The 21,882-nt window shown below is 36.4% G+C and overlaps 4 protein-coding genes across 4 annotated transcripts; 2 read left to right on the plus strand and 2 right to left on the minus strand.

Annotated features, from left to right (window-relative positions):
- Positions 1–879: 879 nt before the first annotated feature.
- LOC116302003 (dnaJ homolog subfamily B member 11) lies at positions 880–7,770 on the plus strand. The gene is made up of 9 exons (XM_031711183.2): positions 880–996; positions 1,076–1,232; positions 2,548–2,645; positions 3,113–3,245; positions 3,699–3,924; positions 4,902–4,959; positions 5,042–5,153; positions 5,668–5,827; positions 6,292–7,770. The coding sequence occupies exons 1-9, from the start codon at positions 929–931 to the stop codon at positions 6,345–6,347; spliced, it is 1,068 nt and encodes a 355-aa protein (XP_031567043.1). The 5' UTR covers positions 880–928; the 3' UTR covers positions 6,348–7,770.
- Positions 7,771–8,183: 413 nt separating this feature from the next.
- Positions 8,184–11,510, minus strand: LOC116302002 (solute carrier family 52, riboflavin transporter, member 3-B). Its single transcript, XM_031711182.2, has 3 exons — positions 10,433–11,510; positions 9,852–10,039; positions 8,184–9,537 (listed from the first exon to the last, which is right to left on the minus strand). The coding sequence occupies exons 1-3, from the start codon at positions 11,403–11,405 to the stop codon at positions 9,340–9,342; spliced, it is 1,359 nt and encodes a 452-aa protein (XP_031567042.2). The 5' UTR covers positions 11,406–11,510; the 3' UTR covers positions 8,184–9,339.
- A 249-nt stretch (positions 11,511–11,759) lies between these two features.
- LOC116302010 (uncharacterized) lies at positions 11,760–14,867 on the minus strand. The gene is made up of 4 exons (XM_031711189.2): positions 14,774–14,867; positions 13,755–13,981; positions 13,321–13,457; positions 11,760–12,814 (listed from the first exon to the last, which is right to left on the minus strand). Exons 2-4 carry the CDS (start codon positions 13,954–13,956, stop codon positions 12,605–12,607), a joined length of 549 nt encoding a protein of 182 aa, XP_031567049.2. The 5' UTR covers positions 13,957–13,981; positions 14,774–14,867; the 3' UTR covers positions 11,760–12,604.
- Positions 14,868–17,442: 2,575 nt separating this feature from the next.
- Positions 17,443–21,391, plus strand: LOC116302009 (uncharacterized). The gene is made up of 4 exons (XM_031711188.2): positions 17,443–17,522; positions 18,122–18,348; positions 18,629–18,765; positions 20,923–21,391. The coding sequence occupies exons 2-4, from the start codon at positions 18,147–18,149 to the stop codon at positions 21,130–21,132; spliced, it is 549 nt and encodes a 182-aa protein (XP_031567048.2). The 5' UTR covers positions 17,443–17,522; positions 18,122–18,146; the 3' UTR covers positions 21,133–21,391.
- The last annotated feature ends 491 nt before the right edge of the window (positions 21,392–21,882 follow it).

Consider the following 21,882-nt stretch of genomic DNA (forward strand, 5'->3'; position numbering starts at 1 on the left):
ATTTTATGAAGTATTTATGTAGAAATCAAAATAAATTTATAACTCAACTTCGCAATGGTCGTTTCATATGTATATGACATTTTTGTGCTCACGCAGGAAGTGACGTAAGAACAAAATAAGAGTAAGGAGAAGGACGCGCCGTAGGCAAGAGCTTCTCACACTTCTTGAGTGCTTACGGCGTTTACAGTAAAATATTTACTGTACTGAAGGTAAATCTGATTAACTTATTAAAGGTGGGTAATCGCTAACGAAACGGCGCCGGCGCTGCTTGGCACGGATAATGCAGCGGTAAGTACTCAGAGCGTACGTACAGCTGATTCAAACCAGAAAGACCGTTGGTGGACGTGTTAAATATATTCATATCGTACGGCTGATTCGAACCAGAAAGACCGTTGGATGGAGAGATAAGTGAACACTATTTAGTATCCATTTAGAAACAAACATATATCAATTCAATTAGAAATCTACGATTAACTGAAACAATCACACATATTTAAACTCAATCCGTCTGTCCTGGCGCCCTTGAAGAAATAATAATAATTATTATTAATTATTATTATTATATAATTATTTCTTACTGGTGGGAAAAAAAAATCTTTAAAACGAGCTAAATTCAAAAAATAACCACACAGAGCGAAAGAAGTTATATTTCTCAATGGTCGGGTGAAATTTCGAGGCTTTAATTTCACGTGTTTCAATGATGTTATTGATATTTTTGATAAATCCCCATACATTTCCTTATAACATGACACCACAGAAACCAAGCTTGGGCTACCTGTGGTCCGATGGATGATCTACAAAAGGCAAAACTAATGCTTGGGTCACCTGTGGTATGTACCCACAATCCTTATCGATCGTGTTGACTAGTGCCCAGACTCCTCCGCCGTTGACAGAAAAGTCCAGCAAAGTTCATTTCAAACCGGCGAAAATGGCGTCTTTACACGTGTACCTCTGCACTATACTTGTTTTATTTCTATCTTTTCAGGTCCTAGCAGGGTAAGTAAGACTTCTATAGACTCTTCATCTATCGTATTAGTGATAAGACCTTTTAACTGTAACATTTCTGTCCGTACAGGAGGGATTTTTATGCTATTCTAGGCGTCCCTCGCGATGCTAGCACGAATCAAATCAAGAGAGCGTACAGAAAACTCGCAATGAAATGGCATCCCGATAAAAATAAAGAAGACCCTTCTGCACAGGACAAATTCCAGGATATAGGGTCAGCATATGAGGTAGGAATGATATAATTAAATTGGCGTCTGTTTATTATTTTCGCTGTATAGTATAGAGTATTTATGAATGATTTATAACCCTGTGTTTTATCAAACGCATCCCTAGTTTAGTTTATCAAAGTTACTTCAAAATTATCAATAAAATTTTCACTAATAAATAAATTAAATAATATCATTCCAGTGCATTTTATAGATATAGGAATAAGCATTTTTCCTGCAGTATTTTATATTTAAAACAATGACGAAAAGAGACAAAAATATATTCTTTCGTGAGCGTCTACAATGTGTCGAAGTCGACAAAAAAGCGTCCAAAATTAACTCAATTATTTCTATATTTAAAAAATGCATTTATTGATGCAAAAATAAGTTGAGTAACGTTCTTAAATTCTTTTATTTATGTGCAAAAAGCAATATTTGCTCTCAGATTGAAAACATATTTAAAGTGTAAAGGTTTTAGCGTCACAAGTGTTACGATTTGATTGGTTACTCTCTGAATGAATTATTTTAATCTGATTGTGTTTTTCACTTCCGATATAAAAATCACTAATACTACATAAATGAAATAACCGAAACAGAGCAACAAACCGAAATAATAATATATGATATTAATTATAATTTCTTAGGTTTTAAGTTCCAGTAGCAGAATATGATTAATTTTTCTTATAAGACGACATTGAGCTTTTGGCTGCCATTGATTTTTATTTTTTATTTACACCTGGTAAAACAAATTTAACGAAAAGATAATATTGAAAAAAGCAAACTATACAAGCTGCTACATGTATAGAGGTTACTAGAGAGAAATTCAAGACTAATTAATTATACAAAAATGCTGTTGTGGAAAGTACTGCTGTTTTTTTCATTTGCAAATCATCCTTATAACTGAAATATATGGTTTTTGTACACTTTTAGGTTAATACTCTTCAAAATACTTGTTTTAAATTACACTTAAATGAACATGTTCTTGAATTTACGTCATCTCATTTGCATATTGATATTTCAAATGTTTATATCTCTGAAAAGAGAGGTCCACATACAAAAATACCTCAACCATATTACTACGCTGTTCACATATAAGTGATTTTGAAAATAATTTTTTTCCCTTGACGAACACTTTAATATTGATTGGTTCCCACAACACCAAGCTTCAGACCAGAATATTCATATGATCAGAATTGTGGGTCCCAAGACCAAGATTGAAAAACCCTAGCACCATTCCTGGAAAGACTTGACACTGGTTTTTATTGTGGTTTTTTATTCCATTTATCTTTTTTTATCGCATTTTCAGGTAATAATTAAATATTATTATTATTTTCAGGTATTAAGTGATAAAGAGAAAAGAAAAATATATGATTCACGAGGAGAAGAAGGATTATCACAGTCTGGTATGGGTCATGGGGAAGATCCTTTCTCTAGGTAAGATAATGTCAAGTAAAGGCTAACATTTTGTTTATTATCTGCTCTCTGATTATCCAACTAATTATCCAACTTAAAGTGATTACTTTTATAGTATTGCTCAGTAAATCCTTGGTTTGCAATCAATCCCAAGAGAGCACAATAACAAAAGGGATGTCTGCCATGTTGGAAGATATAACAAAAGAATTAATTGAAAAATCTTTTGTCAAATTCTTCCAACATGGCAGCTATGACGTCTATTGCAAATGAAGAATACACGCTTTTGTTAGGCATTTGTTAACTAAGGTTGAGAATTCCTTTGGACAATAGATAATTGAATTAACAAAATTTTAAAAAACACATCATTAGCAGAATTTTTAAACACTACATAGTTGGTATGACTTTGGGTATGACTATGTAGTTTCCTAGCTCATGGTAATACATGGATTTTCTACAGTAATTTCTTTTTGGGTATTGTTTTGTTGCAGCTTCTTTGGTGGTTTTGGCTTTCATTTTGAAGGTGCAGAACACTCACATCGAAAGGAGATCCCACATGGTTCAACATTGATAGTTGATCTGGAGGTTACTCTAGAAGAGCTATATAATGGCAACTTCATAGAGGTAGGGATTGATGTAGTTACATTCAGGTCTCTAACTCCTTTGGAGCATGCACCGAATCAACTCCCTCTTTGTCTTTAAAGACAAGTGAGCACCCTTCCAGTATAATCACATGCAATTGCTGGGTTTAACTTAAAGTCATTTCCTGTCTCGTGTGGAATGTTCATCAGCTGAATAACAAGTTTTCAATAGAATTCTTTCTGGTTGACGACTCATGGTGATAAGTTTTTGACCACCATTTGGTGCAGACAATGAGATTCAAAGACTTTTATCAGCTAATTGAAACCCAGCAATTCGAGCAGCTCAGAAAATTTAATGCCGGTATATCTTTGAGGAAAGAAGAAACCTCAAAGTACACCAAAACGAACATGAGAACATTGCTTAGCATAACAACCAATTTTCTAACAACCTGTCTTTTTCAAAATAAATCAGAACATGTTTGTTATTTCCTTTAAGGTATTGAGATGTAAGCCAGTAACCAAGACAGTTCCTGGTACAAGAAGGTGTAATTGCCGTCAAGAAATGAGGACAACTCAGTTAGGTCCAGGACGCTTTCAGATGTCACCAGAAGAGGTCTGTGATGAATGCCCAGCAGTTACGTATGTTAGCACGGAGAAGCTATTAGAGGTTGAAGTAGAACCAGGAATGAAAAATGAACAAGAATATCCCTTTGTTTCTGAGGGTAAGATACATGAGATCTTCCAAAAAATTTCATCACTATGCTCAGATTTGAAAACAAGGCATGTTGGGGCAATACTATTACTCGTGCAACTCTTTTACTCACACTATGGAAAAAACAAAATACAAAACTTTCATAATTCTGCTTTTTTTCTGATAGAGAAAATGAGGCCCTTTTGCCAGAAACTATCAATGCTGTTTGAAAAAGTACTTCATGAAAATTATTTCCAGAAAAGTTTGCTAAATTTGGCTGGTAAATTGAACCCTGAAACAACCCCTGAGTATGATCTAAATCAGGGAACAGCTTACTCACAAATTGAACCCCCTGAAAACCCCTGGGCTAACTCAAAGATCTATGCTTTATGACAAAGCTCAGCCAGAACTGGGACTTGTTGGGTCAAATCTTTGCCTTGCCAGTCATCTTAGACAGTATTAATGAGCCATTAATGAGATGTAACAGAGTTAAAACTCATTTTGCCCTTCATCATGACTGGTAACTGACCAGCCATCATTTTGGTAATGGTACTAATAATTGGTATACACCTAATTGAAAAAACATTGTCAGGTTCAAAAAAAGGTTATATCATCAAAGCTAAGACCGAAGGGGAGCATGGGAAGACAAACAATTAAGCTAATTTCATGCGTATTGCAATATTTTCCTTCCTGTGCACATTTTATGTATCATGGTTTTGGCATGTTGTTGATCTAGGTCAACCGACTTTGCTCTACTGTGCATTTTTACATGTCTATATGCAAATATGATACACAATTCGGAGTACCCAAAATCCTTTTCGGTCTTAGCTTCGATGATATGACCTTCGAACCCAACTACGTTTTTTGTGTATAGTATTAACATAATCACTCACCTCCTAGCAAACGGGACAAATTAAACGAACACTCAATGTATTCATACAAATGGTTAAAAAGTAGGTTTACAAGTTTCTACATCAGTTCTTAGTATCTTATGAACGTCATTCACAGGTGAACCACATATTGATGGAGAGCCTGGTGATCTCAAGTTCAAAATCATAGAACTCAGGTAGGACTTTGTTTAATACTGTACAAAGTTTAACCATTAACTGGTATCCCCTTATAAATCTATGATGTTTTTATGTTCTTAGACACAAGAGATTCCAGAGGAGGGGCAATGATCTCTTTACCAATGTAACAATTTCTCTTCATGATGCATTAGTTGGATTTAAAATGGAAATACCACATCTAGATAAACATAAGGTAAGGATTATTTTTTTTCCTGTTTCGGTAAAAAAATAGCAAGTAACAATTTATAGCCATGAGAAAAAATTTGATGTAAAAAAATTTTAGAACTACAAATAAATTATAGTTAAATTTTATTTATTTGAATTTTTTAATATTCTTCATTATTCAAACTAAGTACCTATTGTGCATAGTAGTTTTCATTCAAGCAGACAAAAAAAAAGATCAACTTCAATGCCTTTGGAATTTTTGAATTTTAGTTTTAGAAATTAACTTGAATGCTAAGTTAACATGTAAATGCCACAAATTCCATCAAGAAAAAGAGTGATTTCTTGGTATGTTTTTTTTTCATGTTAGCCTGGCATGTGCAATAATTTTGAAAAAGGAAACACATCTCTCCTCTATTCTGCTCTTCCCTCCGTGAATATCAACTCCTAAACTCCAATCTGATCATGGAACGAGGACCTCAAATGAGGTTTGTTAGCCAAAGAAGAATCTTTTTTTTATTTTTACTGTATTTCTTCTGCCTTAGGTTCACATCACAAGAGAAAAGTTCACATGGCCTGGTGCAAGAATAAAGAAGAAAGGAGAAGGAATGCCTAGCTATGAAAATAATCATGAAAAAGGAGACTTACATATAACATTTGATGTAGAATTTCCAAGAGGAGTACTAACAGCCGCGGAAAAGGATGGTAAGGAATTCATCCTTTCTGTTTACCGGGGCTTAAAATAACAGCTGGTCATCGGACAATGTCAGCCAAAATTGGAAGTTTTCTGGTCAAATCTTTACCTTCCTGGTCAAATCTTTACCTTCCTGGTCATTTTGGCCAGTAACATTAAGCCAGAAACTGAGTATGGCCGAGCTAAGGCTACTGGTTCTGGTCAGCATGACCGACAATGATTGGCCAGCATTATTTTAAGCTTTGTTTACTGATCTATAATAAGAGCACATGGCTTTTGGTTTTGCCGAGTCTTCTTGGTTCACTGGCTTTTGTTTTTGCATTCTCATTTTTTATGAAAGGATCCTCTACCAAAACTTACTATTTATTCATTCATTTATTCATTGGTTCGTTCATCCATCCATTCATTTTTTTATTTGAGAATGCATTGCCTGCCCATGTCTAATACTGTTATACAATATATTCTATCTTAACAGATATCAAGAGGATCCTCAAGCAGTCATCCTTCCAGAAAGTCTATAATGGTCTATAGTTAGTATTACTAGGAATATCATTTTCAAATTTCAAAATGGACAGGACTGAGTGAGGTAGCTGTTGTCAAGATTGTTATCATTTTTACACATTTTTACAAGATGGATACAAAGAACCTTTTAAAAATCATAAATGAAGTTACGTGGCTTAAATAATGGCTGGTCAATAGACAATAATATTTCCTGCCACAATTGGTACTTGTCTGGCGTCTCAGGCATTTGGCTCCTGACTGGTCACAAGTTGATCAGTTTGATGTGCCTGGCATGGAGCAGCCATTGTACTTTGAGTTTGTATCCAGCTGAGCAGTGAATGCGATGCGCAATATATGAGTGGACAAATTGACCTGCCCTAAGCATTTTTGGAGCTTGAAGAAGCAAACGTTGGCAGTTACGTGAATTTATTTTATTCCTCCTTTCCATATTTCTGCTTCTTGTAAGCTTAAAATTTATATTTTAGTCAGTCAAAAGAAAACAGAAAAATATAGCATGACATGACATATAAAGAAGCATGGGAATGAGGACTGGTGGCAAAACAGCTAAACACACTCTGATTGGCTGAAACAAAATTCACTGCTCAGCTGGATGTGTGTTATGTTGAATCATTGACAATGCCAGGTCATCAAAATGTCTGGATATCACAGTTCAATTCAAAAAATAATATTAACGTATGTCATCATTTTTTTCAACAACACAGCAATGCTAGGAAGCTATGAAAATTTAACATCATATTGCTCTCAAACTTTCAACAGTCATTTGTAACTTCAGAACATCAATAGACCCTTTTCGAGTTCCAAATTACCGCTGTGTTTCTTGATTACAGACTCATTTACACAGGCTAAGCCTCGATTTTGTGATGAATATTCACATTTTCAAGTCAAGGTCCGTCAAGTTTCAAAGTGTTCGTATTGTTGAACTTGTGCATTCTTTACTTTACCGTTGGTATTTGCGAGTAATTAGACACTGATTCGAGGCTAGCCCTGTGCAAATGAGTCTGTAATCAAGGAACACAGAGGTAATTTGGAACTAGAATAGGGTCTATTCCACCTACTTGGTAATTCAAAATTATTTACTATCTTAAATTTATAATTGAAAATTTGTAAAAAATTCCAAGTTTTCATATCATTAATTATGAACTTCTTCAAATTCCAACAACTTCATCACCATTAAAAAGTGCAGCTACAGACATGTACATAAAAGGGAATAAATGGCTTTGGTTTCTTCTTGTACTGTATTATGAGATTAAAATTGACCCAACATAAAAGGTCTAGTACTGTTAATCTCATAAAAACTTTAAAAGGATTATTTCAACAGTCTTCAAGTTCTTTATTTACTGACATATTTCTTACGTATGCCATTGGTACTCGGCACCTTGGTTGAGAAGTTGTGAAGTAGAAAATTGAAATAATAAAAAGAAATTCAAACCAGGTTACTAGTGTTATAGAGTTTTGATTGTAATGAAAAGTAATTCTCAGAAAGAGAGGAGGACTAAAGCCCCCCCCCCCCCCCCCCCCATCTCTGCCATCCATGTATTAATAATTATTGCGCATGAGAACTCACATGGATATGGATACAACTCAAACAAAATAATAAAAATTAAAAAATTAATTATCTTATTCTTAAGAAAATGACGTGGTCTGATAGAGTGCACGCACTAAAACCATGAACATTAAATAGTACTAATTAGTACTATTTCATACAGAATCCTTTGTTTCCTATTGTTTAATTATCGCTATTTAGTGCTAAAAATCAGTATTTGTTTCACGGATTTAGTGTGAGCACTCTATTGAGAAACATTACTAAACACCTAAGCTAAAATCAGTAAAATAAGAGTCACCAGATACCAAATATATAATTTTTTTTATAGAATAATTTGTCATTTGTCACTATAGCTGAAAGGGAAACTCTGTAAAAATCAGTGTGCCTGATAGGAATTGAACACATGACCTTTTGCATGCCGGTATAAATTTATATTTTTTTACATTTGTTTTACAGCCCAAAAATATTTTAATTAATAACCACTCCCTTTTTTATTTTACATCACTGAAATATCTTACCACTGTACTACAAACACTCAAGTTTGTCAACCAATCAGATTACAAAATTCATAATCTGATTGGTTGACAAACTTGAGTGTTTGAGTACAGTGGTAAGATTTTTTTAATTTTATTTTATTTTTTTTGTACAGTGGTAAGATATTGTAGTGATGTAAGATAAAAAAGCGAGTGGTTATTAATTGAAATATTTTTGGTCGAAAAGAATAGAATTCGAGTTACATGTATTGAAAGGCTATAAGAGCTATTCATGGAGATGAAATGATGAAAGAGAAAGAAAAATAAAAGTGTATTTACTCACACACACACACAAAATAAACTTGAGTGTTAGAAAAGAATGACAGTAATAATTATTAATTGTAAATAGAGTATTTCAATTCCTTCATTGTTTGTGTTCTTCAATTACCTATGATAGCAATGCAACTGTATTTTTGATTATGTGTTTAAAAAAGTTTTTAAATGAAAGGCTTGAGTGAGATGTTTATAGATGACTGGCTTGACCGCAATAACGAAATTTCTCTGAAATGTGTAATTCCAGAAATTACCCTTCACCGATTATGCAACTATGCATGTGTTCTCCCTACTTTTATACTAATTATTACGCATGGTTGCACATTATGGAATAGAAAGCTTATGCCTAGTCTCCTCCTAGCAGCTTTTAGTGTTGCCACGCAACACTCACTCCCCTATGTACTCAGCTTGACGACACTAATAGTGGCTGGGTAGGAGACTACTAATGCTAGGAGACTAGCATGCATCGTGCTTCTCTTATTTTTGAATGTAAGAATTTAGTTAATTAATGTGAGTATTTTAGTATTTTCCATAAATTTGGGGTTATAGTCCTGGCTCCTACACCCCTGTAATTCCATTTCTTTTGTCTTATAGTTATAGTTACTAATTCATTATAGAACTTTGTTTGACTTGGCAATGTAAGTCATTATGCCTAACAGCTATCCTTGGCCTGATGAAATACCTTAGCCACACTCACTAAAGGGAACATTATAATTGCACCCAAAAATGACCCTGTCTGAATGGCAATCCCACACCAAAATAAAGCTCTCTGGCCTATCTCTGTCATGATGGAACATATCGTTAACTTGGTGTAGCTCACAAGGCCTCCACTTAGTACACTGACGCTAACCTACAAAAGAAATTCAAAATTATACAAATAATTTGATTATTCTTTAAATAAATTGATATAAAATAAATGACATTTGTACCAATAAATCATTCAAATTGTCAATTGAGCACATTTCTGTATATCTTCAATGAATAGACCTCCTCGGCTCGGGAGTAATGTTTTTTTCCGTTTCAGAGAGGTCTACATGTGTTTTCAGTAAGCAATATGGAATTTTATTAGACCTATATATGTAACTGCCCTTGGGTTTTGCACTGCCAACAATCTCTTTTTGATCAATAATAATAAATATATATTATATCAACTATAGTACTGACCACAATGATAGAGCCAAGAAGAGTGCCATGGAGAGGAGGTGTTGGACTTAACGAGGCTAAGACCAAAACAAAAGCACTCAGTAGCGTATAAAGAACTGAGAAAACTGTGACGAGAACAGCCGATCGACTCGGCAGCCATAATGCAATAAAACATGTAAATGCACTTGCAATAGAGGTCAGTGTTACAACTGAAATGAAATAAAATATGATGTAAGAGAATGTACAAACGATCAGAATGACTCTTTTGATGTGATTGTACGAAGAAGAAGCTGGATTGATGGATGAGGGGATCAAGTAGTGATCAAAGGTTAAATGAATGAAACATGAATGAATGAATGGATAAAGGAATGAATGAATAAATTTATACGTCAAATAAATGAAGAATCGAAGGAACAAAGAAATATTAAGGAATATTAAGATGACAATATAGGGATACAAAGAAAAAAACAGGCTGATGAATGCATGAATAAATGAATAAATAACTGAATGAATGGATGGACAGATGTTTAGATAAATGAATAAAAAAAGATGGCTTGGAGGGCAGATAAATGGGTGGATGGATTGCTTTGATGACCCCTTACCTAAGTGATATGCCTTATTACCATAAGGTTTACAAGCATAAGCCTGTACAGATGTTAACACACCATTAGCAAGACAATTGATCCATGCCTGGATTACCAGCAAGTATATAAACCCTTGCCATGTGCGTCGGCGACAAGAACGTCCAAATATTCCAGGACATGTTTCTGATACGTCATCCCTGGAATTGCCATCTAGAAAATCTACCCCCAACAAGGACTGTCTTTCATCTTCACTCACTGCCCTCTGTCGTAAACCCCTGGTCAGGGGTACTTTAACATGCTGTGTTTTGGCAAATGGCATATAGTTTAATATCAGGAATGCAACAGCACAGAGGCACATCATTCCAAACAAAAACAAGAAAAAAGCACTAGGCCCAAAATTTTCTTGGGCATTTTGTGAGACTGTGTGTGTGTTATTGGTAGTATTTGTGAAGCATTTTTGTTGTTCCCCTATTCCTTGTGCAAGACCTATGAATCCTGGTAGCATTCCACTCAAAGTCTCTCCTACAAAAAGTGCAGTTATGTATTCCGTTTTAAAGGTAGCCATAAACGTCAGGAACACAACTGATGAAGTACAATCCACAATAGCCAAGCTAAACGACAAGAGTAACAACGCTGTGCTGTGTTCAACACCAAACAGCAAACTGGTCCTGTCCCAAAATATTGACAACAAGACACAAGAAGTTGCTCCTATACTCAAAATCAATAAAATTACAGGTTTTTCTGTGACTTGGTTTGGTGCTAAACGGTTGCCAATTGAGAATATCAACGGGCCTATATTTGCTAGTTGGGCAATGATTGTTAGATAGGACGGGAGATTCCATTTTTCGGGTACACGGTTGACGAGAAGAGGAAGTTCTACCCAAAGTCCATTGATTGCGATCCATGATCCAATGCCAAACACACACACACACAAATATGTTGGCCAAGACACCTCCGACCTCGACAACGTAGTTTTGATCTTCGAGATCATGTTAAGGACAGGATGGGAAGATTTGCCGTGTCTCGATAACAGCTCAGTATTACATAACGAGAACTATTACAGAGAACTTGATTCCATCGTCAAAGTAGAACAAGAATCAACTTGTATTTGGGTTGCCTGGGTCTTCCACAGGGAACCCAAATTATGGATTTTTTTATTCTGATACCTGATCAAGTTGACTGCTATTGCTGTCGTTGATATAATTTCGGGTATCTTCTTACCTCAAAAACACCTTAAGAGGTACCGAATCGCAGATTTGGAACTAAAACCAAAAGGTACGAACAGTATCCAGCCCTTTTTCAATCTGATCCCCGTCCCTCCCCCCGGAATAATAACTGACTAACGTTTTTTTTCTTTTATGCTAAGCTTTATTAATTAAAATGATCACACAAAATAAAGCTAGTGACTATTCTCCGTTTTCATGCTTTTTTCAGTCCGTCTCTCAAATTGTGTGTGTGTGTGTGTGTGTGTGTGTGTGTGTGTGTGTGTTTTGTTTTTTGTTGTTTTTTTTCCAGGAAATCGAGTCGTCGAGTTCCTCAGAAACAGACACGTTCTACAAAAATATCTTACGAGAATCAACAAAGAGTTACATATATACCATTATCGTTGAAGTGCGACCCGCGAAATAGTCGGTGCGTGTCTACAATCTTGGACAAAAAGAGTTGAGAATTTTTCATCCAATCATGAAATAGTAGATTCCCTTATTTAAAAAAATATTGTCCGTACCCCCTCTCCCCCAGGAGGTCCCAGTAGGTAAAGCAGCCCTGTCTCCCAGGGGAACAACATTGTTTAGGGGGAAGAGGGTCGTTTTAAGGTGAATTTGTCAGGTTTTTCATGAAAATACCATCAAAACCAAAAAATTCTCAACATTTTTGACCAAGATTGTAGCTCGTTTGCCGACTCGCATTTCCACGACCGTCAATCGAAGAACTGAATTTTTTTTTAAAAACTATCTTTAGGTAGATTTTGGACTGAATTAAAGATTTTAACCCTCCAATCCTCTAAAATCTTTTTGAATATATAAAACTCAGTCTAAAATCTTTCTCAAGATATTGATTTTTATTTCTGCTCTTTAATTGACGGTCGTTAAAATGCTAGTTTGCAAACGAGGCATTGCACTTACCGGGTTGCATTTCAATGATAATATAGTAGAAAGCATTTTCAAGTTGCATGTATCCTTGGGTACTGGTTTATATGACTTGATTAGCGATGAAAAGCATTGCCGGATTGGGGTATCTTGTGATTCCTCCATCGATCAAAAGGACCTTTCCATCCCTGTCTGATGCCAGGTACAGGTCTGTCTGGCCATTCACGCTGGAGCAACGGAACATTGTGAAGGCGTAATGGGTAATCGCCTCAAATTTAGCTCCGTTTGGTGTATTGGAGGTTTCATCAACATGCTACAGATACAAAGAAGGAAACGATTCACTCCATTCATTCATCCATCCATTAATTTATTCATTCATTCATTCATATATTCATTCATTCATACATTCATTCATTCATTCATTCATTCATTCACTATTCATTCATTCATTCATTCATCCATCCATCCATCCATCCATTCATTCATTCATTCATTCATTCATTCATTCATCCATTCGTTACTCATCCCATTTATCCATCCATCAATTCATCTTCTCCATCCGTGTATCCATTGTATCCACCTATCAAGGTCTTTTGGTGTCCTACAGCATCGCATCATATCACATCGCATCGTATCGCATCGCATCGCATCGCATCGCATCGCATCGCATCGCATCGCATCGCATCGCATCGCATCGCATCGCATCGCATCGCATCGCATCGCATCGTATCACATCACATCACATCACATCACATCACATCACATCACATCACATCACATCACATCACATACAGGTCTTTTGGTGCTCTACATCATTACCTTCAGCGTGACCACAGGTTTGCCGTTTTGCATCTCGCCAGTGATCATGAAGACTTTATTGTCATCGTTAGGGTCAGCAAACTGAAGTCGATAAAGCTTTTGGGTTGAAGAACCAGCATTTTTCACTTTAATGTTTACTGGATAAATAACAAGTTAAAAATAAATGATTTCAAAAACCTTCATTATAAAGGGGCGTGTACAGGGACGCATGAGCATGACGCATGTGTACTGTGAAGCTGATAAAAATGAAGTTTTACTGATGAATTAATTTCACTCGAAAATCCCGCAACTAGATAGCTTGTTCCGACACTGACCCTTTCACCCCATCTCTTTCGAAATGAATATTCTTTCATTCATTCTCATTATCCTCTCATTCATTCCCATTCTCCCATTCATTTGTCTCTCAATCAATATTTCAACATTGAATAATTTACCGAAGACAGATTTCATATGATCGACGTGAACATCTCCATCGAACAGCAGTGACTGGTCCTGATAATTTCTCTTCAAGAAGCTCTGGTTCTTCTGGCTGAACATCGACCACATGCGGTACGTGTCATTCTCGCGGATTGGATGCGGTGGCGGCAAGGCAACATTAATATTCGGATGACAACAATGAACGGTTTCGTTTGACATGGTCGATCAGACCTCTCGAGTATTACTGAAAAGACAAACGTACAAAGTATTTAAGCTTGAAGAAGAGGACCACAACAGCTTTCTACCTAACTCAACTATAGTTTCACGGCTCACGGCTGAGGATGAAACTATTCAGAGCCTCTCACTTGTTTACAAGGCAGACAGCACACTAACCAACCATGCCGCAATTCGTGCTCCTTGAAGCAAGTGTGTGAGGTCATTGAGAATCTTCTGAGTAACATATAATATTGACGGATCAAAATAGGGACCGCTCGCTCAAAATGCCTAATACAACCATAGTTAATAGAGCGGAATGGTTTGGAAACTCCATAGAATAAAGCTATTTTCTTGCCTTTGAGGTTGAACAGTACCATCACGTGATAATGACCGTGCACAATATAACCAAAACAAGTATGACTGAAAATACTCATTTCCTTATTATTTTCATGTATGGACATTTTGAAATTGAAAACTTTCATTCGATGACAAAAACCATGCGGATAAATGATGATGAAGGATGATAAATAAGAATCAAATCACTAAAAAGGGCAAACTCCTTTTCCTTAAACTATTAATATTAATCATATAGGTTTAAATAACAAATAATAACTATTTTAGAACGGTTTTTTTAAGGAGAAAAATTTCTATATTCCCTAATACTGTAAACAAATGCTTCAATTCCTTCTCCGTGCGCGGTACAACGTCATCATATAGCAATGGATAAATTAAGTCGAACAAAAACCTAGAACAATAAGTTTCCCAACCATTCAACAGCGCCAATAACTATGATACAACCAAACAGATCATTTTCCATTACCTCAAAGAAGTGAGTTTGAATTTTTCGATTGTTCTTCCTTGTTGTTCTTGTTATTAGCTCCAAACTTTCCTCTAATTCTCAAGCGACAAGTCGATCCTTTTATTAGCAAATGCACGTGACTATAATAGACACGTGATATATTCTGATTGGACAAGTTTTATTTTTACTAATGTTTCGCAGCCGCACGTTATCTGAACATCTTATTGATCAAGGAAAAGAGCATTTTCCATTAAAATTCCATTGTGATTTCAAAACTCGAACCCTGTCAAACTATTTGACAAATAAAAAAATGAAAATCTGATAAACCATGCAGGTTCGCAAGTTTCATTTTTACTAATGTTTTACAGCTACACGTTATCTGAACATCTTATTGATCAAGGAAAAGAGCATTTTTCATTCAAATTCCAGCCATTCTGATTTCAAAACTCAAGCCCTGTCAAACTATTTCACGAATACAATGCATTTAAAAATGCTTCATTTTCGTTTCTTTTCCCCCCAGCAGATTGCAGTTTTCATTGCATGTGATAAAGTTATTTAAATTTCGACTTGTTTGACAAAAAGGTTTTTGCAGCAACACGTCTGTCAAGAAATCTGACTCGAATCATGATGTTATTAATGAGTTGTTCACTGGATATGATCGATAAGCAAACAGATATAAAAATACGATATAAAACAGATATATACATCAGATAAAACAGGTTTATCTTCTTGGTGCATATAAATGGTTTCAAAAGCCCTAACATGACATGAAAAAACGTGTATCTACATAGTACAAAGTTTCCTAACACTGAGATAGCTAGAGTGGCTAAAGCAAAAGATACGTTTGCCATAGTGAAGCGCTTGTTTGTCTGTCTCGTTGCATGCTCTTTTTCTCACGCTTTTTTTTTTCAGTTCTTTCTTTTATTTATTTATTTATTTATCTGTACGCATACTTATTAGATATTGGTACTTTTCTGTGGCAAGTCTGACCTCACAATGTCTAAAGCACATGCTAGAAATGAAGTCGTATATCTCGCTTGTTTAATAAACGGAAGTTTAGTTCCGTATAGCTATAAATCAAAGTTTCCTAGTTTGATCAGGTTCAGTCAGATCAATACTGAAACAACATCCTTGTCAGGAACCCAGAAGTAATATTCTCGAAAGAAAACGACGACAGAATTTTACCCGTGGGTTGATGAATAGACAACAGCTTTTCACTCGAAATGAAATAAAATTCATCCGTGGGAAGATTCACTGAAATACATTTTAGAAATAGTACTTAATTTCGTCGTTGTGGTAGAAAATATTTATTGAATTCGTACTTAATTTTTGTTATGACAAACAATGCTTATGCTCGCCTATATTTCGAATCTCAAATCAGTTATGTTTTGAAATATAAGATATAGTACTGATTATATACCTTACATTTGCAATCATGCAGGATTTACAATAGTCAAACCAGTTCATGGGTTCCTATCAAGGAACAAAGATTCATTTCATTCGGAAGTTTGATTTCTATCTTGCTTTGAAGCTTGCATTGAATGGCCTGATAACCTTGGATCTATTTGATATTATAATCTATTGTTAACCCGAAACAAGCACTTACTCGTCATATTTATCAACCTAACTGGATATTTGCCACTATTTATTGTTGGCTTTTTTGTTTTAAAGTTTCTAGTTCCCGGAAACCAGATAAACGTATTGTAGGCATTCGTTTAAACTTATTTCGTCGAGTGATTCGCAGTAAGAAACAAGGTTCTGAAATAAGATTACTTTTACGATAAAGAGCGTTGTAGCCCTCTCTTTTCAGTTCACTCAGTAGAAAATTCATGACCCTTCTATGAATCGAAGTCAACAATTGCAAGGAAACAGTTGTCGTACTGCAAAATAAAAAGGTTGGACCCTCCAATCGTTCCTGAAGGTCCCCTCCTCTCAAGCATCAGCCCTCCCCTCCCTTAGCTAGTGAGAAAATAAAAGTTTGTTTAACAAATATTGAAAGCGTCTAAGACCACTATTTGAGCGAGTTTTAGGGACAAGAAGATCAGTTGTGCAAGCTCTAGTTTGTTCGTCTTATTTCGTGAGAGAGAGAGAGAGAAAAAGCTTTGGAATTTATAGGGGCAAGAGGGTTTAGTACTCTTATGAGTTACCCGTCGAAATGAAGTGAATATCGGCAAGAGAAAATGAACTAGCTCGTTTTATCTTGATATCGGTGAATGTTTACGGAGCCTCGAGTCACGATTTTTACTTTTCAAAAAGATATTAAATCAAAAAAACAGTCAAATATACTTTCTAGATGTTCCCTTGTCGGAAGACTGTATATTAAAACAAGTATTCATTGAGACTCAGTGAATATCAGTGAATATTAATAAACTCCGTAAAAACGCTTCAAAATCGACCAGACAATCAAAAGGTACTACAAACTATCAAGTTTTTTTTTTATTCATATTAACGGCGAACCTGCATGGTTTATCAGATTTTCATTTTTTTATTTGTCAAATAGTTTGACAGGGTTCGAGTTTTGAAATCACAATGGAATTTTAATGAAAAATGCTCTTTTCCTTGATCAATAAGATGTTCAGATAACGTGCGGCTGCGAAACATTAGTAAAAATAAAACTTGTCCAATCAGAATATATCACGTGTCTATTATAGTCACGTGCATTTACTAATAAAAGGATACACTTGTCGCTTGAGGATTAGAGGAAAGTTTGGAGCTGATAACGAGAACAACAAGGAAGAAAACTTGAAGAATTCAACGTCACTTCTTTGAGGTAATGGAAAATGATCTGTTTGGTTGTATCATAGTTATTGGCGCGGTTGAATGGTTGGAAAACTTATTGTTCTAGGCTTTTGTTCGACTTAATTTATCCATTGCTATATGATAACGTTGGACCATGCACAGAGAAGGAATTGAAGCATTTGTTTACAGTATTAGGGAATATAGAAGTTTTTCTCCCTAAAAAAACCGTTCTAAAATAGGTATTATTCGTTATTTAAACCTCTATGATTAATATTAATAGTTTCTTGAAAAGGAATTTGCCCTTTTTAGTGATTTGATTCTTATTTATCATCATTTGTTCTTCAATCACCTGGTTGGTTGTATTAGGTAATGTGAGCGAGCGGTCCGTATTTTTATCCTTTAATATGATATGTTACTCAGAAGATCCTCAGTGTCGCTTCGTTGGTTAGTGTGTTGCCTGCCTGGTAAGCAAGAGGCTCATAGTTTGATCCTCAGTGACGTACCTTACACAGTTTGTTTATAATATTCGTGGTTTGGTTAGGTAGAATGCATTGCGTTAAGCAAGATTAATTTATTTATAGTGGGTTGCCTATGTTCAAGTTCAAATACTTTGTACGTTTGTCTTTTCAGTAATACTCGAGAGGTCTGATCGACCATGTCAAACGAAACCGTTCATTGTTGTCATCCGAATATTGATGGTGCCTTTCCGCCACCACATCCAATCCGCGGGAATGACACGTACCGCATGTGGTCGATGGTCAGCCAGAAGAACCAGAGCTTCTTGAAGAGAAATTATCAGGACCAGTCACTGCTGTTCGATGGAGATGTTCATGTCGATCCTATGAAATCTGTCTTCGGTAAATTATTTCCCTGCCCTAGAGCGAGCGCGATTTTATATATACCCTGTTCCAGAGTAATCCCCCCTCCCCGGATTATTTATAAGAGATGGGCGGGGAGAGGGTCAGTGTTGGAAGAAGCTATCTAGTTGCGGGATGTTCCAGTGAAATTAATTCATCAGTAAAACTTCATTTTTATCAGCTTCACAGTACACATGCGTCATGCTCATGCGTCCCTGTACACGCCCCTTTATAATGAAGGTTTTTGAAATCATTTATTTTTAACTTATTATTTATCCAGTAAACATTGAAGCGAAAAATGCTGGCTCTTCAACCCAAAAGCTTTATCGACTTCAGTTTGCTGACCCTAACGATGACGATAAAGTCTTCATGATCAATGGCGAAATGCAGAATGGCAAACCTGTGGTCACGCTGAAGGTAATGATGTAGAGCACCAATGATGCGATGCGATGCGATGCGATGCGATGCGATGCGATGCGATGCGATGCGATGCGATGCGATGCGATGCGATGCGATGCGATGCGATGCGATGCGATGCGATGCGATGCGATGCGATGCGATGCGATGCGATGCGATGCGATGCGATGCGATGCGATGCGATGCGATGTGATGTGATGCTGTAGGACACCAAAAGACCTTGATAGGTGGATACAATGGATACACGGATGGAGAAGATGGATGGATGGATAATAATAATAATAATAACAACTTTATTTAGACACGAAAGCTCTATCAAACTTAAGTACAATGATATAAAAAGTCTCATACAAAAGAACTTAACTTTGGTCTACCTAGAGGCCGTGTAGAATATAACAGTAAAAATATAAATACTATTTACACATTATATTGTAATATGCTAAACTATCATTACGAAAGAGAAAAAACAGATTCTAAATAATTAATTTGATAAAATCAATCCTTATAACTATTGATGCAGAGATCATACTGTTTAATTCTCTTTTTAAATTTTGAGAGGGAGCGCTCCTCTTTCAAGGAATCAGGTAAGGAGTTCCATAATTTTGCACCAGTGTACGCAAAACTTTTCTTATAGATATCGGTTCTGACCTTGGGAAGTTGGAAATTGTTTGCAGAACAGCGTAAAAAGTAAGAATAGGTTCCGAGGTGATTTTGGAACATATCTTTCATATAGGGTGGGGCTAAACCATAAACAATTTTAAACATCATTACAGCTTTCTGCTGTAATCTTAGACTTTCGCAAAGTCCGCCGCCCGCTTTGTTCTTTTTTTACTGGGCGCACGACGGACTTTTCGACCTTGCTTCCCGCCAAATTTACCGACCCAAAAATCAGTCGGTAAATTATAGCCAATCACAATGCTCGAAATCCAAGCTGTCAATCACAATGTAAGATTAGTAAGATTATCTCTACGATTCCCATCGACATCTGTCAACACAACATCTGTCTAACAACATGAGACCAAGGCCATATCATACGGTAAACGGTAAATTAGGATTCGAAACTATAAGAGAATACCAGAAACAAAGTATAGAAGCGTATCTTTCAGACAGAGAATTTTTTATATTTGCACCAACAGGAGCGGGAAAAAGCCTGACATTTGAGATCGCTCCATTCGCCTTAGATTTTCTGAGGTTCGGTGAGAAAAACTTCATCGAGACTGTTGTTGTTGTTGTTGTTGTTGTTGTTGTCCCTTTGGTCTCTTTAATGAAAGACCAAGTAAAGTCTTTAAAATCGAAGGGGATCTCTGCTTCCTATGTTGGAGACGACTAAACAATTTCCGTCTATAGTCATTGTTCGGAACTTGACTAGCGCAAAGAAAGCATATTTTTTGTTTGGATGCTGGAGATATCGCTATCCTTTCAACAGTTTTAGTTGGAGTTATAGCATCAACCATTATTATTGATAAACCATGTTTTGCTGCTCCGGATATAACATGAAGAAACAAATAAATGAAAACCACAATTCTTTAGCTCCGCCCCCGAAAGCCGACACTCCCGTATCAAATTCGGAAATGGCGGGAAACGCAAGTGAATATCCTGCAAGTTCGACAAGTCGAACTCTCGCGACTTCGTCGCTCGCTCGCTGCGCTCGAATTAAAAAAACGCCGGGAAAACAAGAGAGGTCGACTTGGGGCAAGTCTACTGTAATCTGCATTCAGCTAATGGCACCCAACCAAGATCTTTAAATATATCGTTTGTCCGTACACTGGTGTATGGTGCTCCAGTAATTATGCGCGGAGCACGATTTTGTAATTTCTGTAATTTTTCTGCTAATATAAAACCATCCCAAACAAGACAGCAGTAGTTGAAATATGGTTCAACTATTGCCTTGCACAATTTGTTAAGGCAGTCTTTGTTTAGGAAGGACTTAATTTTCTTAATGATGGATAAATTACATGAAATTTTCTTCTTGATATTTTCGATATGACGGCACCAAGTCAGATTATTATCTATCTGTACTCCAAAACATTTTGTTTCGTTGTTTTTTTTTAATGGATGGATGGATGGATGGATGGATGGATGGATGGATGGATGGATGGATGGATGGATGAATGTATGAATGGAGTGAATCGTTTCCTTCTTTGTATATATCTGCAGCATGTTGATGAAACCTCCAATACACCAAACGGAGCTAAATTTGAGGCGATTACCTTTTACGCCTTCACAATGTTCCGTTGCTTCAGCGTGGATGGCCAGACAGACCTGTACCTGGCATCAGACAGGGATGGAAAGGTCCTTTTGATCAATGGAGGAATCACAAGATATCCCAATCCGGCAATGCTTTTCATCGCTAATCAAGTCATATAAACCAGTACCCAAGGATCCATGCAACCTGAAAATGCTTAAAATTTATTGATTCTCGTAAGATATTTTTTGTAGAGCTTGTTTTTATTTTTGCGGAACTCGATGACTCAAAATCCTGGAAAATCTAATTTGATGGATGGAGTGAGCCAAGACGCGCCGGAAACGCAAACGCATAAAAACGCCACACGGAAAGTATCCACTAGTGTTTGCTTAATATTTTTGTACGATTATTTTAATCAATAAAGCTTAGCATGTGAGTAAACGTGAGTCAGTCATTCATAATTTATCCGGTAGTAGGAGGGAAGGGATGGGAGGGAGGGGAGGGAGAATAGGGAGGAGAGGGAGGGGAGGGAGGAGAGGGAGGAGAGGGAGGGGAGGGAGGGGAGGAAGGGGATGGAGGGAGGAGGGAAAGTCAGATAAGAGTGGGGATACTTGTCGTACGTTTTAGAGAGTTAGGGTTCCAGATCTCTTAGAGTGTCTTTGAGGTAACAAGGTACCCCAGATTATATCAACGACAACAAGGCTAAATTTAGAATATTTATTTTCAGTTCAACATGTGACTTCTGTCACTTCAAAAAAATTGGGTTCCCTGTGGAAACCCAGGCAACCCACAGAGTGTCTTTAGAAGTTGATTCCACAGACAGCCCAAGCAATGTTCTTCTATAGAATTTACAATGTATGTTAACGGCCAACCAGTTGGCTCAGTTGGTTGAGCTTGGGACTTTCGTGCGGGAGCTGTCGTGGTTCTGAGTA

This window comes from Actinia tenebrosa, unplaced genomic scaffold (genome assembly GCF_029948245.1).
Source record: "Actinia tenebrosa isolate PJP-AT-01 unplaced genomic scaffold, QUT_ActTen_1.0 PGA_scaffold4__44_contigs__length_22323623, whole genome shotgun sequence".
In the NCBI taxonomy this organism is placed as follows: Eukaryota; Metazoa; Cnidaria; class Anthozoa; order Actiniaria; family Actiniidae; genus Actinia; species Actinia tenebrosa.